The 16,167-nt window shown below is 46.2% G+C and overlaps 1 protein-coding gene across 1 annotated transcript; it reads right to left on the bottom strand.

Moving 5' to 3' along the window:
* Positions 1 to 8,788: 8,788 nt before the first annotated feature.
* On the bottom strand, positions 8,789 to 10,701 carry LOC125540674 (9-beta-pimara-7,15-diene oxidase-like). The gene is made up of 2 exons (XM_048704263.2): positions 9,778 to 10,701; positions 8,789 to 9,681 (listed from the first exon to the last, which is right to left on the bottom strand). The coding sequence occupies exons 1-2, from the start codon at positions 10,654 to 10,656 to the stop codon at positions 9,061 to 9,063; spliced, it is 1,500 nt and encodes a 499-aa protein (XP_048560220.1). The 5' UTR covers positions 10,657 to 10,701; the 3' UTR covers positions 8,789 to 9,060.
* Positions 10,702 to 16,167: the final 5,466 nt, after the last annotated feature.

The following is a 16,167-nucleotide window of genomic DNA, read 5'->3' as shown; positions in this document are numbered from 1 at the left end:
GGGTTGGGATGCGGCGGGGGAAGGGGAAAAGGCGAGGGGTGGCCAGTGAGCCCAGAGGCCAGCGTGCCAGGTGGGCCGTCGAGCCGGCCCGTGAGGCAACCTTGCCATGCCTTGGCCGGGGAGGCCAGCACGCGGGCTTGGCCGGGGAGGCCAGCACGCGTGCTTGGCCGGGAAGTGCCGTGCCTGGCCCGTGTAATCCTGGTTGGGCCGTGCCATGTCGTGTCAGGCCGGCCCATTTGTCCAGGTATACTGTAATCCCTCAAAAAATATACTGTGGATAAGGTAATTTCTTTTATAGTTATTTTTTAGGGGGCTAAGTTTGGGTGCTTGTGTGCAAATTTTGCTATGATAGAAATGCTAGACTCGCATGTGTAGGAATTTATGATTAAAAACATAGATATTAAAAGTATACATACCTGACAGAAACAATAAAAGTGTATACATATATTAAATATGGTTCATAAAAATAAATATTTTTTATACTTAGCTTTCATATACTAAGGGTATCACAATAAAATTGAGAGAAAAAACAAATATACTTGGTTGAAGAAGGTTTGTTTGCATGTTTTTTTCTCATCAAATATACATGGTAAATATCTATTGCTTTTTCTCATCTTAACATATGTTTTGTTTATATTAATCCCTAATATTTCTCATATAAAAAACAGTTAGTAGGACTTGAGAAGCGTCTGAAACTTGCATGGACATCTAGTTTGTTACATGGACATGTCGTTAGTCTTTCTTTTTGTTATCAATTTTCATTGCAAATGGACTTCAATTATTCAGTAATTGTATTTGTGTTATATTGTTTGTGCATGTGAAATTTAAGATGTAACTCTTGTAAACTTTTTCAAGAGCCCATGACAATGCACGGGCTCTCTACTAGTATTCATAACTTCTCTATCCAAGAACCGGCCACTTCAAATATTGGAAAAAAAAAACTCTACCAGGTTGATTTATGTGATGCCCATATGAATACTCCCTCCATCCATCAATAACTATCGCTCAAATGGATGCAGTGCTCGACACATCCGTTTCAGCGACAATTATTTTCGAATGGTGTAAGTATTAGTTTTGTGGCCTTCGGTCTTGCAAGAATTAGTATGGGTCATGCAGTTGAGTTGGAATCGACTAAGGCAGGGATTGCCGAACAGCTTGAATGAGGGTGATTTTTCCTACTTTTGATAGTTACATTCCAACTCGCTTATTCTCACCTCTTAATCAAAACGGAAAATATGCCTTGAAGCACACGAGCAGATTGCCTTCACACGGCTTGCCACCTGTTATAAGGATCAAATTTTCTGAATGGTAACGTATTGCGGTATTTAAAAGCTATAAGTTATTGCTTTTTTATATGCATGGAGAATGATAGACAGAGACGCTGGTCCAACCATGCATTGGTTCAAGTGTTGCCAGAAAAACAAAGAACCGTCAATCTCCAAATAATATGACAAGGAAAAACCATAAGTGAAAAACACATGAGTAGAAGATACACAACTCGCTATCTCGCTCCAAGATTTTCGGAAGGCAACTCACCATTCACACGTCCAAGTCGAAGATGAGAGGGGCCCAAACATGCACTTAATCCAGCCGAGCAAATGGAAAACTATCTTGTTTCAACCACATAAAGGACAATGGAGAAACATGTGCTGAGAATGTTGAACGACTTTCAAGGTATTTCGTGCGATCGCACGTCGGCAAATCATTCAATATTGACAAGTCCATGTCACAACTCATAATAACAAGTAGTACAAACGTGACTTTTCTGGCCACGCGCAGTCGACAACAACACATGTGCACACAGGAGGTAGCTGTTTTGCTAGACTTCTGACTGCAAAGTTCAGCACAAGACAAGTGAAATTAGCGGTGGTTGTCAGGAGCAGCGGAAACTGAAAAAATGATATGTCGGAAGTGACGTAACTCAAAGTTCTATACTTTTGGTCCACGTGGAAGATTGCCATGATGGAATGGCTCGACGCCCCTGAGAGCCGCTTAATTTGCATTTCTATTTGCCTAACTCCCATCCACATGATCAAAATTATATGAACCAACAGACCTAAAATCTGTAACTCAGATTTAATGTTAGATATGATGAATCAACAGGGCATGCTGACCGCAAACCGGAGAACGTATCAGTCCGTGGTTCGGGGGACTTATCCGCGGATACTCATGCAGGAGCCAATCATCTAAAGGTAGCCGTATATATCTGCCTTCAATTTCTTCAATTTTTTTTAAAGTTCACATACATCTGCGCACACGCAATATAGCCACATATCTAGTTTTGATTTAGCTAAAAACAAGGTCAAATGCAGCAAGTATTGTAATTTAAATATTATACTCCAACAATATGACCGGATTCTGGTCTAAAAGTTCGATAGGATTATTCATATTTTCAAATTCAAGACCTACAACATCCTCATCCTCATTCTCGATCCCACAACATGTCATCATCTCCCTCTAGGTCTCCGGATCTCATCATTTAGCACACATGCGGTTGCACACTCGTCCGCATGGTTGCGCATGCATGACCACAGAGTTAAACACTGGTCAGCATAGTAGCTCATGCATGACTGCGGGAGCTGAACACTCTTGTTGGGATGCATAGTCACACATGCACGACCATGGAGTTGCACACTCGTGTTGGCGTAGTAGCTCACACACGGCGGCAGAGTTGCAAATTTTCGTCAGCATGGTAACTCACGCACGACTGCGTGAGTTGCACATGTGCGGCGGCATATTCGCACACGTATGACCACATAGCTGCACATTATCGTCAGTGTAGTAGCTCATGCACAGCCGCAGAGTTGCAGACTCTCATCAGCGTAGTAGCTCATGCACAACCACATAATTGCACACTCTCATCCACATAGTCACACATGCTTAGCCACTGAGTTGTATACTCTCGTCCGCATAGGTGTCCACTGTCATTGGCTGCGGGGGTTGTATATGTGCGGTGGAATAGTTGCTCACACGCGATTGCAGAGCACACCCTGGTCGGTAAAGTTTGGTCAAACGGGGACTGCGAAGTTGCACACTCTTGTACGACAACTTTTCACTCACGATTGCAGAATTGCACACTCTCATTGGCATAGTAGCTCTTGCGCGGCCACTAGAGTTGCACATGCGCGACGGCATAGTCGGCGCACACACGGCCATAGAGTTGCACGCTCTCGCTGACATAGTTGCTCATGCACGGGGTGTGGTACTTCATATGCGTGGGGGAGTAGATGCTCACGCGCGACTGCGGAGTTGCACTTCCTGGTTGACATAGTTGCTCTCGACGGATAGTTTATCACGCACGGTCGCGGAGTTGCACGCACGCGACTACTACCAGGAAGTTGTCCGGGGCAGTAAACGAAGTTGCACATCTCACTGGTAGGGGATAGTAGATCAGCGAAAACTGCATGTCCATGGGTAGAGGGAAGTTGCGGATTGACTGTCAGGTAGTTGCACATCGACTGCTAGGACAGTTGCACCAAATCGAGACTAAATTGCACACAAAAAGGTTCGTTGCAACATACCCACACGGGGTAGAGTTTAGAAGAGAACATTGCCAGGATTTGTATGATGAAGACGGATCTTAATTTTTCTTTTGACCAGGAAAACGGATCTTAATTATGATGTTCGAATCAAAAGTTAAGAGTTTATTTTACAAAAATAAAAACCTAAATTAAACGTGTTCACATCTGTTGGCCTCAGTGAAAATGGCACATTCAGAAGTAGAGAGAAAGTTGCACATTGACTATCAGCTCGTGGCACATGGACTGCTAGGTAGTTGCGTCAAACAGAGACTAAATTACACACAACAAAATTTCACTAGAATGTATCCGCACGGGATATAGTTTTGAAGAGCGCGTCACGGGAGTTCCAACAGCGAGAGCGGATTTTAATTCTGGCGTGCAGTTTAAAAGTTATGACTTTTTAAATATTACAAAGACACACATGAAATGCGTTCACACCTTTTCTTATGGGTGCTTTTGTAATTCTTTATCTTTTTCCTATTTACATGATACTTTTCTAATATGGATTAGAATTTTGCTTTATAGATTAGGGAAGACAAATTATTTTTCTTTTATAGATTAAGAGATGAAATATTTTGTTTTTTTATCGGCTACTCCGGAGCACTAGAGAGCATCTGTCCGCTCTCTAGATGCGTCCATAACAGATAGATAGATAGATTAAAAGACACACGGTTTGAAATAAAGGATATTTATTATCTGTATTTTCTATTTATGGATAATTCACAAAGCCATTTGATTGACGGGGTATCTTGTTTCCATCATCCCGTTATATGCTCAAACGAACTCAAGAGTTACTAGTTTGATGTGACACCAATTGCTTGCGCCAATGACAATCGTGGGTACATGCACGCAAGCTCAGGGAGATATTTTTGTGCTGCTCAATCTTAGGCAGCATTTTCATTTTATTTGATATCTGAACAATACACGATCTGATACAGCTACGCCGTCGCATGAGCATGAAAACGTAGCATGACTAGCGTGTGCAGGTCGTCGAACCTGCAGGCGGGGCCCGCTCGTCAGTGGCCCAACCACCGGGCCACGCTGGCAAGTGGAGGCGGGTTTGACGTCTCCCGCGTCCCCGCAGCGAAGGCGCACTTCGCGTGGGCGCCTTCGACGTCGCCATATCGCCCGCGTGGCTGAGTTGCTGGGCCGGCCCAGTGGCGCCCTGCCATTTAGCCTCGCCCAGTGCACGCTGTTGCTGCCCAAATCCAGCCCGTTTGGGTAAAAACCTCTTCCCTTTTCTTTTCTGTACAATTTGTAAAATCCATAAATAGTTCAAATTAAGTCCAAATTTGATGATTCAAATTTCTAGTAGCTCATAAATTCATGATCTATCACATGGTGCTGTTTGCACATTTTTCCAAGAAATATTTCCTTCACAAATATTTATGACATCCCCTTTTTCCATTTCTGTGATAAACTTTAGAAAATCACAGAGAGCTCAAAATTGATCCAAATGCCATGATTCAAATTCCTAGATGATTCTAAGTTCATAACTTAGTTTATGAACATTTTTCTCAATACTTTCAGTACCACACAAAATAATGAGCCATTTCTTCATATTTGTCAGCTTTGTAAATTCATAGGAAAATCATTTGAAATCCAAATCCAGTGAAACCAACTCCTAGATACTTCTAAAATCATGGTTTGTTAAATGGGTGCCTTTTCTCATTTTTCAAAAATATGTTTCTCTACACTTCTTGCAAATCCATAAACCCCTTGATTCCATCGTATCAAAATGTTTAGAAATATCCACTGACCAAATTCCAATGAAACCACTCTGGTTGATTTTCATATAACCAGAGATGTCCTAGAAAAGTCAAATCAATATTTTTAGAGCACTTTTATTTTCTGCCTTGTTGTGTTGCTTATTATGGTTGCTTTCGACGATAGTTGACGAAGTAGACGAAATGCTCGGAGTTGGACCAGAGATATTTGAAGACCTCGAAGACTTTGTTAAAACAGGCAAGCAGCCCTTTGACCATGTCTATGAAACCCTTTTTATGCATGACATATAGCATCATATTGTTGTTGCAACGGAATCATGATGAGGTGGAACCACTTTGATGGTTTGCCTCCGTTACTTCCTCGTTGATACTTGCATTGTGTATGACCCTACCTCCTTATGAGGGTTATGCCGGTGGGAGTAGATAGGATGCTAAAGTAGTTGCTATGCAAAAAGGGACGGGAATATGCATGGTGATGGAGACATAGTATTTTCAAAAGACTTTTCCAAAACCCCATCGGGTGACACTTATGCCCGGGGGAGATGATGAGTTGGGTAGCCACTTGATGACGAAGTGGTGTACCGAGGCAAGTGTGTGTTGTTTTCAAAACAGATTGGTTTATGTTGCGACCGTTATTCCAACCTTACATGCGCAACCACTCTACCCTTATATGGGAAAGGGCATTATTGATTACCTAGGCCGATACTAGCTTGGAGCCCGCATTATTAGTGACGGGGGAGTGTTGGTGCTCTCTCTTGGGACGGGGTCGTGCTAGGTAGGGCGGCCAAGAACATTTTTATGGGGCACCGGACACACCGTTGGTACCCCGTGCCAGTGGTATGTGATGAATATGGGAGCGAGGCTCCACAATTTTAAGTTGTGAAATGTTGGGCACGGGGTTACTACCAATCGAGTGGACTCCATGTTAGTGTCGTCTAGGGAAAGATAGTGATCGGGTGCTTACCCCGGGTACTTGAGGTACCGCGGGTCGTGGATGACACGGAAGTTCCCCGGATCTAGTGGGTAAAGTGTGCAACCTCTGCAGAGTGTAAAACTATTCGAATAGCCGTGTCCACGGTCAAGGACAGTTGGGTAACCGCTCTTGGGCTACGTCCACATGTTTACAAACCAGTGTATGTGTTTGGATAAGTGGGAAGAACTATTTGGGTCAAGTCAAAGGACTTGATATGATTGAGTTGGGTTGATGCCCACTCTATTTATGTTGATATCTGTAACCTGTCCTCATGGTTATATGAATTCTCTTGATGCATGTCTTACAAGTTGTTGAACATGTCATTGCACTCAAAACTAGCTTTCTGCAAAAATATACCTATATCATGCATTGTTGTATCTTGAGCCAAAACATGGGTTGCTTGCGAGTACATTCAAAGTACTTATTGGCTTGCCACTAGTTATTTAATTGGCCAGGCATGGAAGCACAGGAGTTCGAAGAAGAGTTCTTTGGAGACGAACATGCGAACTAGGACGTTTCCCAGTCAGAATGCCTGTAGGGTTAAGGCAGATGGCATGGGTCCAAGTTGTTATTGAAGATTTCCGCTGCGATGATACACTCAAGACTTGACCATAATGGTCCTACTTGTGTAAAACGGTATGTATGGATGTAAAACTCTTGTTATTCAGTTTCTGTGTGTTCAGTGAGCATTGATCTCTGGGATCACTGTACACGTGCATTCGGTGATCTCGACTTATGAGTCGGGGTCCCCACATGGTAACTCACACACGACTGCGTGAGTTGCACATGTGCGGCGACATATTCGCACACGTATGACCACAGAGCTGCACATTATCGTCAGTGTAGTAGCTCATTCACAGCCGCAGAGTTGCAGACTCTCATGAGCGCAGTAGCTCTTGCACAACCACATAATTGCACGCTCTCATCCACATAGTCACACATGCTAAGCCACTGAGTTGTATACTCTCGTCCGCATAGGTGTCCACTATCATTGGCTGCGGGGGTTGTATAAGTGCGGTGGAATAGTTGCTCACACACGATTGCAGAGCACACCCTGGTCGGTAAAGTTTGGTCACACAGGGACTGTGAAGTTGCACACTCTTGTACGACAACTTTTCCCTCACGATTGCAGAGTTGCACACTCTCATTGGCATAGTAGCTCTTGCGCGGCCGCTAGAGTTGCACACGCGCGACGGCATAGTCGGCGCACACACGACCATAGAGTTGCATGATCTGGCTAGCATAGTTGCTCATGCACGGGCTGTGGTACTTCATATGCGCGGGGGAGTAGTTGCTCACGCGCGACTGCGGAGTTGCACTTCCTGGTTGACATAGTTGCTCTCGGCGGATAGTTTATCACACACGCTTGCGGAGTTGCACGCACACGACGACTAGTAGGAAGTTGTTCGGGGCAGTAGACGAAGTTGCACATCTCACTGGTAGGGGATAGTATGGATTGTAGGCGTCATCAGCGAAAACTGCATGTCCATGGGTAGAGGGAAGTTGCGGATCGACTGTCAGGTAGTTGCACATCGACTTCTAGGACAATTGCACCAAATCGAGACTAAATTGCACACAAAAAGGTTCATTGCAACATACCCACATGGGGTAGAGTTTAGAAGAGCACATTGCCCGGATTCGTATGGTGAAAACGAATCTTAATTTTTTTTGACCAGGAAAAACGGATCTTAATTATGATGTTCCAGTCAAAAGTTAAGAGATTATTTTACAAAAATAAAAACTTAAATTAAATGTGTTCACATCTGTTCGCCTCAGTGGAAACGGCACATTTAGAAGCAGAGAGAAAGTTGCACATTGACTATCAGCTCGTGGCACTTGGACTGCTAGCTACTCCCTTCGTTCAGAATTACTAGTCTCAGAAATGGATGTATCTAGAACTAAAATACGTCTAGATACATCCATTTCTGTGACAAGTAATTCCGAACGGAGGGAGTAGTTGAGTCAAACAAAGACTAAATTACACACAACAAAAGTTCACTAGAACGTATCCACACGGGATATAGTTTTGAAGAGTGCATCACGAGAGTTCCAACGGCGAGAGCAGATTTTAATTCTGGCGTGCAGTTTAAAAGTTATGACTTTTTAAATATTACAAAGACACACATGAAATGCGTTCACACCCTTTCTTATGGGTGCTTTTGTAATTCTTTATCTTTTTCCTATTTACATGATACTTTTCTAATATGGATTAGAATTTTCCTTTTTAGATTAGGGAAGACAAATTATTTTTTCTTTTATAGATTAGGAGATCAAATATTTCTTTTTTTATCGGCCACTCCGGAGCACTAGAGAGCATCTGTCCGCTCTCTAGATGCGTCCATAATAGATAGATAGATACATTAAAAGACACACGGTTTGAAATAAAGGATATTTATTACCTGTATTTTCTGTTTATGGATAATTCACAAAGCCATTTGATTGACGGGGTATCTTGTTTCCATCATCCCGTTATATGCTCAAACGAACTCAACAGTTCCTAGTTTGATGTGACACCAATTGCTCGCGCCAATGACAATCGTGGGTACCTGCACGCAAGCTCAGGGAGATATCTTTGTGCTGCTCAATCTTAGGCAGCATTTTCATTTTATTTGATATCCGAACAATACACGATCTGATATAGCTACGCCGTCGCATGAGCATGAAAACGTAGCATGACTAGCGTGTGCAGGTCGCCCAGAGACCGCACAAACATTACAACTCGATCTTATACGGTGTGCACACAAGCTCGCAGGCTCATGTGTACAACAGAGACATTTATTTTGGACGGTGGGAGTATTATTATTCCCCACGAGATGCATAAGTTAAGTTCAAATATATTTCAACTGCATGCCTTATACGGTGTTGCCACTAGGTGCAGCTGGTTCTTCCTCCTTAAGGTCATGCCAACCCTCATTTCCATGTCCAGCTCACTCGGCTTCACACCGGCAGGGAGGCTCCAGTCGAAATAGTATAGAAGCCGTGCCACCATGAGGTGCAACGTGGCCAGACCAAAGGTATCGCCAGGGCACTTCCTCCTTCCTCCCCCGAATGGCAAGTAGTCGAACCGCAGGCTTCGGTTGTTCGCCGTGTCGTCCTTGAACCTCTCCGGTCGGAACTCCTCCGGCTCATGCCAGTACTCGGGGTTCCTACCCAACGCCCATGTATTTACCATGACCCTCGTACCCTTGGTGACCTGAAACCCGCCAAGTTCACAGGTCTCTCGGCAGACATGGGGAATTAACATAGGCACCACTGGATATAGCCTCATGGCCTCTTTGATTACCATCTTTGTGTAGTGTAGCTCCGCCACGTGTTCCTCATGATCTTCTGTGTTCTTATCGTGGAATGTTCGTCGCACCTCAGCCTGTGCCTTGGCCATCACCTCAGGGTTCCTCATGAGCTCCGACATGGCCCACTCGGCTGCTGATGATGTTGTCTCGGTCCCGGCCGTGAACATATCCTAAACAATCAATGTAGACAAGATGAGCAAAGGCAATAATGCAATACTAGTAAACTAGTAGTAGTATGAAAATTCAGAGCATCACTTAATAATTACCATTATGATTGCCTTGACGTTATCCATTTCCATGGGGAAGTCAAGATCCCCCTCGTCCCTGATCCTAAGCAAAATACCGAGAAGGTGATCACCTGGCCGCATCTTGGACTGAGAGATCATCTTGTCCAGGGCCTTGTCCTGCTGCCGGCGGGCTCGCCATATCCTGCCAGTGAGCCCGGTGAGCACGTCGACGAACCGCAGTGAAGGGAAGAGGTCCCCGATGCAGAGCGCCCCGCTGAGCTTGAGCACCACTTCCATGGCCGACAGAAATTGCTCCTCGAGCTCGGAGCTGCACTTGTCTCCGAACGCCGCCTTCGCGATTATGCAATTCGAGCACGATATGATCAGCCTGCCGAGGTTGAATGGCTTGCCACCCGAGCAAGCCTCGCCGACGTTGCTAACAAGGGACATGGTCTCGTTGTCCCTCACCGGTGAAAATTGCCTCACCTTCCGCTCGCTGAGGAGCTCCACGGTGCAGATCTTGCGCAAGGTCCGCCAGTACGCGCCGTATGGGGTCATGGCGATGTCGGTGTTCCCGTAGAAGCTGATCTCGGCGACCAGAAGGTTGGGCCGTGACGCGAAGGAGAGGTCCTTTTCCCGCAGCACCTCCTCTGCCGCCAACGGCGAGGAGACCACGACCGTGTCGACCTGGCCCAGGCGAAGGTACATCACTGGCCCGTGCTTCTTGGCCATGTTCCGGAGGACGATCGGCGGCTGGGAGCCGACGATCTGGTGGAGGTTTCCGATCAAGGGCAGACGCCATGGGCCAGGAGGCCGCCTGTTCTTGGAACTTGGTGCTAGTTTGCGGCTCAGCAAGGAAGCTAGAATCACCACTGAGGCGAGAGAAATCAAGAATACGGTGGCTCCGGTTAGCTCCATGAGGATGGTTGCAGTTTTGCTTGGTAAAAGAACTGCAAGAATGAGAAGACTTTTATAAGCCTGGGGATGCCATGGTTTGAATAGCATCCTCTATAAGACCTCTCATGTGTCACGTCACGCGCACTAGTACAAGTTCCCGGTCCATCTACACCAAAACTACAATGGAGGGTGTGCACACTTTTAGAAAAATGAGGTCTATTTTCATTGGCTTAGATGGACCTTAAAAATGGTAGAAAAAATATTTAATTTTTCAAAATTCTAGGTGTGTCATGGCACATCTGGCACACCTGCTATGTACGCTGCTATACAGAAGTATCCTAAATTCTACTAAGTGCAGCTACAAGAAATGCTTATAAAAAATGAGAAGAAAACTCCGTCCCATGATATATACTAAAAATAACAGCAAAATACATGCGTACATACCTCCCGTGTTCCCTAAACTTATATGGTCTCGGAAGTGAACATCCCCTGACGGCTCCCGTCTAGGGTTTGAGATACCTCCGGTGGCGACACCGTGAGGCTGGTCTGGACTCTACCATCAATCCCGATCCTTCCCGGCTTGGTACTCGGGCTGATTAAGGGGATAGCCTCGCTATCTACCCGGCCTTGGTTCCTGGCTCGGGTTGCTAGGGTTTTGGTGAAGCGGAAATCGCATCTTGCTAGGGCTTTGGCGATGGCGGGAGAGGGATCTCAGTCGTCGGCAGGAAGTGCGACCCCGGGGGGGGGGGGGGGGACCGATCGGGGTGGAAGAGATGATTGGAAAACTAAAACTGCAGGAGCGGGAGGAGGACGATCTGATCTTTGAAGAGGAGTTCCCAGATGAGATTGGGGAAGCGGAGTTCATGGCGCTGGTGACGGTGCATACGAACAAACCCTTCAGTAAGGGGTCGTTCTACGATACGATGAGGCTCGCCTGGAGCCTAGCGCAGGGTGTAACCTTCAAACCTTTAGGTGAGAATCTATTCTCTCTGACGGTAAACTGCTTGGGAGACTGGAAGAGGGTCACAGAGGAGGGGCCATGGCTATTCCGCGACCATGGAGTGCTAATTGAGCAATATGATGGATACTCCAGATATGACGAGGTCGTGCTGGACAAACTGGCAGTCTGGATCCAAATTGCATATCTCCCTCCGCTCTACAGGAAGGAGAACGTAGTTCGATCGCTGGCAAAAAAGGTAGGAACTGTGGAGAAGGTTATGCTAAACCCTAGATGGGGAGAGGGAAGGATTGTAAGGGTCAGAGTTAAACTTGATATCCATGAACCACTGATGAGATACGTCTCTATTACAAAGGATGGGAAGAAGGTATATTACTCAGTGTTATACGAGAAGATGCCAGTTTTCTGCTATGTGTGTGTGTGGCTATATGGGTCATACATACCTCGAGCATGGTAATGGGAAGCATGATCTGCAGACTATGGATTGGGGAGAGTTTATATTAGCACCTCGCCCGGGAGAAAGGAGGCAAGCAGGTCAGAACTCGAGGGGGAGGCAGACAGAGAGGACCACAGCCCGGGGGTCTGAGGAAGGCTACTGGCCTGGAGGATGATGTTCTGAAAGACACTGCGACTAGCCCTATCAAATCCCGTAGGGGGACGACTGGAGACACTTTCTCTGGACATAAGAGGCTCACTTACGAGGAGGGGTTCACGGATCCAGTACCCCCTGCAGTAGTGCTACCAGGTCAATCACAGGAGTGCCCACAAGCTATGTCAAATGCGCTAGTGGTTCACTCACAAGGCAAGCAGACTACAGAGCAGGAAGATGAGGATGGGGATACCTCATCGCACGATTCGAAGATATCAAAGAAAGACAACCAGGCTGTGATGGATGCCAGCCACAACTTATCGGCGAGCTCCGAGAAGGGGCTCGACCGGTCGCAATGAAAATTCTAGTGTGGAATTGCCGTGGGATGCGTAAACCTACGGCAGTTCGGGCGCTCTTGGGGATCCAAGAGCGAATAAAACCAGATGTGTTGTTCCTGTCTGAAACACACCTGGATACGGCTAAGACAGGAAAACTAAGAAGGAGACTGTGGTTTGATGAGATGGAGGTTTCGGAAAGTGATGGCAGAAGTGGAGGGTTGATCATGCTTTGGCAAACTATCCTGGGAGTCTCTTCTCGGGCTGTTCATGAAAACTATATAGACATATGAATAAAGGAGGCGACACCTGCGGGTTGGCGCTTCACAGGGTTCTACGGGGAGCCAAGTAATGACCGTAAACACTTGTCATGGGAATATTTGTGTGGTCTGCACACCTTGGATGATCTGCCATGGTTAGTGGCAGGGGACTTTAATGAAATATTACAATCCCATGAGAAAGATGCGGGAGCGGCACGCCCCCAACGGTGCATGCAGGCCTTTAGCAGCGCGCTGAGCGACTGTGGGCTTGATGATCTCGACTACTTGGGTGACATCTTCAGCTGGCATCGAGGGAGAATCTGGGAGAGACTTGACAGAGTTGTCTCAGATAGCTCTTGGGCTGACCTATTCCCAGCTTATGGGGTCTCAAATGAACCGTTTAATAAATCAGACCACCGACCGATTTTATTAGATACTGATTTTCAGCTTGGCTTACAACCAAGGGGTCCGCTGGGACTGAGGAAATTTGAAGCCAGGTGGCTTGCGGAGGAGGACGTGGAGGTGATTGTTCAAGCGGCCTGGGATAGGGAAAAATCCAGGGGGACCGAGCCTTACTTACAAGTGACTGGTGAGATTCATGCAGCCCTGCACACTTGGGATAAAGAGACCCTAAAAGGCCCGCGTACCCGGCTAAGGAAACTGCAGAAAGAGTTGAATGAGGTGCATTCGGGCCCGCTGTCGGACGAGGATGTGGCTCGACAACACGAACTACATATGCAGATTGAGAATCTACTTGAACAAGAAGAGATATACTGGATGCAGAGAGGGTGTGCTGATTGGCTCTGCCGTGGCGATCAAAACACGGATTTCTTTCACCGTGCTGCCACGGGGAGGCGCAAGAAGAACTTTATCAAGAAGTTGAAAGGAGATTCAGGGGACTGGATCGAGGATGAGGACCAACTTAAGGGGCATGTGGCGCACTATTTTGGTGGACTATTTTCCTCCGAAGTGCAAAACCCGGACCAAAGTGTTTTGGACAAGGTGAAACCCAGAGTCTCAGCTGCAATGAATGAGGAACTGATGAAGCCCTATTCCAGGGAGGAAGTTAAAGCAGTGTTGTATAACATTGGTGACCTCAAGGCACCAGGTCCTGATGGGCTACATGCAGTTTTTTACAAGAGGTTCTGGCACATAATTGGGGAGGATTTAACTGATGAAGTATCGTTGGCAGTAAATAACAGGAAAATACCAGAAGGATGGAATAACACCACAATTGTTCTCATACCAAAGGTGGAGAATCTGGAGGTAATCACACAGTTCCGCCCGATAAGTCTATGCAACGTCGTTTACAAGGTGATCTCAAAACTGCTATCAAACAGGCTAAAAATCTTGTTGCCCGACATTATTTCACCCAATCAAAGTGGCTTTGTCCCCAGGCGTTTGATGACGGACAACTTTTTAGTTGCTTTTGAATCTTATCATGCTATCAAGAGGAAGAGAACGGGCAAGTTCGGAATTTGTGCGGTAAAACTTGATATGCATAAGGCCTATGACAGGGTCGAGTGGGTTTTGCTGGAGAGAATCATGCTTTGCTTGGGCTTCACACCAGATTGGGTTGATCTCATTATGGAGTGTGTACGGTCAGTAAAATACCAAGTGCGTTTGAACAATTCTCTCATAGACTTTTTTGTCCCTTCGCGAGGTCTACGCCAAGGAGACCCGCTATCCCTTTACTTGTTTCTGATTTGTGCGGAAGGGCTCTCAAGCTTGCTTACTCATGAGGAGGAGATTGGTGACTTGATAGGAGTGAAAGTATGCAGGGATGCCCCGGCAGTCTCTCATCTTCTCTTCGCGGATGACTCCCTCATTTTGATGCGAGCAGATGCTAGCAATGCAGTGAGCCTTCGACGCGCCCTTGATGACTGCTGTACTGCCTCGGGTCAATTGGTAAGCTAGGCCAAATCAAGCATTTTTTTCAGCCCGTGTACTACGGTGGAAGTAAGGGCGGAGGTGTGCACTATTCTGAACATCATGGCAGAGGCGTTAACAGACAAGTACTTGGGGCTGCCCCCGATTGTTGGGGTAGAGAGATCGGACTGCTTTCAACACATAGTGGATAGAATTCTGAATAGGATCAGGGGATGGAAGGAGAAGATGCTCTCCTTTGGAGGAAAAGAAGTGTTGCTGAAGGCTATCATACAAGCCATCCCCTCCTATGCCATGCTAGTTTTTAAACTCCCAAAACAAATCTGTAATGCGATAACAACAGCTATGTCACAATACTGGTGGGGGGATGAGGAGGAGAAGAAGCACATGCATTGGTTCGCATGGTGCAAGATGTGCGTGCCAAAGAGCAATGGAGGTATGGGGTTCAGAGATGTGCACTGTTTTAACTTGGCCCTCCTAACTAAGCAGAGCTGGAGGTTACTAGCAGAGCCAGATTCATTGTGTGCTAGAGTTTTGAGGGCAAAATATTTCCCGGATGGAGACCTACTAAATTGCCATCTCAAGAAGGGGGGTTCTTACACTTGGCAGAGCATGTGGAGTGGTCTTCAGACTTTCAAAAAAGGGTACATATGGAGAGTGGGAGATGGCACACAGATAAACATATGGGATGATCCTTGGGTGACTAGCAGCCCAAACAGAAAGGTTATGACCCCACGAGGTAATATCATTCTTACTAAAGTTTCTGAGTTGATTGATATGGAGAATCGGTGTTGGGATGAACACCTTATCAGACATATATTTTGGCCCATTGATGCAAACCGTATCCTGAATATACCCCTTGCAACAGGGATGATGGAGGATTTTGTTTCGTGGCACTATAATAAAACTGGAATTTTTTCGGTCAAGAAAGCTTACCATATGGAGTGGGATCACCAACACGGACGAAAGTTAAGACAAACAAACTCAATATTGTCTTCAAGTACTAGTCCAGTTTGGCGCATTCTTTGGAAGCTTCGAGTACCGGCAAAAGTTAAAGTGCATGTGTGGCGAGCTTTGTATGGAGCAATCCCTTGCCGGGGTGTTTTGGCAAATCGACATATGATTATAGTTTCGGACTGCCCATTATGTGAGTCAGATTGTGAGAGTATTCGTCATGCTTTCTTTCATTGCCAAAAGGTGCAGGAGATCTGGGCAAAGCTTGGCCTGAGTTCCACTATCAACGAGCTTTGTGAAACTGAGTCGGAAGGAGCGTCGGTCCTGGGCGACCTGCTGTTGATGCCTAACGCCATGGTTCCGTCGCTTCCGGATGTTTGCAGGAAGGAGCTTCTAGCGGTGGCCGTGTGGTATATCTGGTGGGAACGCTGGAGATTCAGCCATGGTGAGGCCATCCAGGAGCCTGCCCGCTCGGCCCAGGCGATTGCAACCTTGACCAAGAATTTTATGAGAGCAAAGAAGCAACGAGCAGGACAGATCCAGAGGCAT

This window comes from Triticum urartu, chromosome 2A (genome assembly GCF_056163025.1).
Source record: "Triticum urartu cultivar PI428250 chromosome 2A, HENAU_Tu73, whole genome shotgun sequence".
In the NCBI taxonomy this organism is placed as follows: domain Eukaryota; kingdom Viridiplantae; phylum Streptophyta; class Magnoliopsida; order Poales; family Poaceae; genus Triticum; species Triticum urartu.
The sequence above is the reverse complement of the archived record's forward strand: the minus strand, read 5'-3'. Positions and strand labels throughout refer to the sequence as shown.

What these genes read in the sequence shown, in the direction of transcription:
- LOC125540674 (XM_048704263.2), bottom strand. Translation starts at nt 10,656, where the DNA reads ATGGAGCTAACCGGAGCCACCGTATTCTTGATTTCTCTCGCCTCAGTG. An exon ending in ACGTCAAGGCAATCATAATG is followed by an intron (nt 9,682 to 9,777) that starts GTAATTATTAAG and finishes TTGATTGTTTAG; the next exon opens with GATATGTTCACGGCCGGGAC.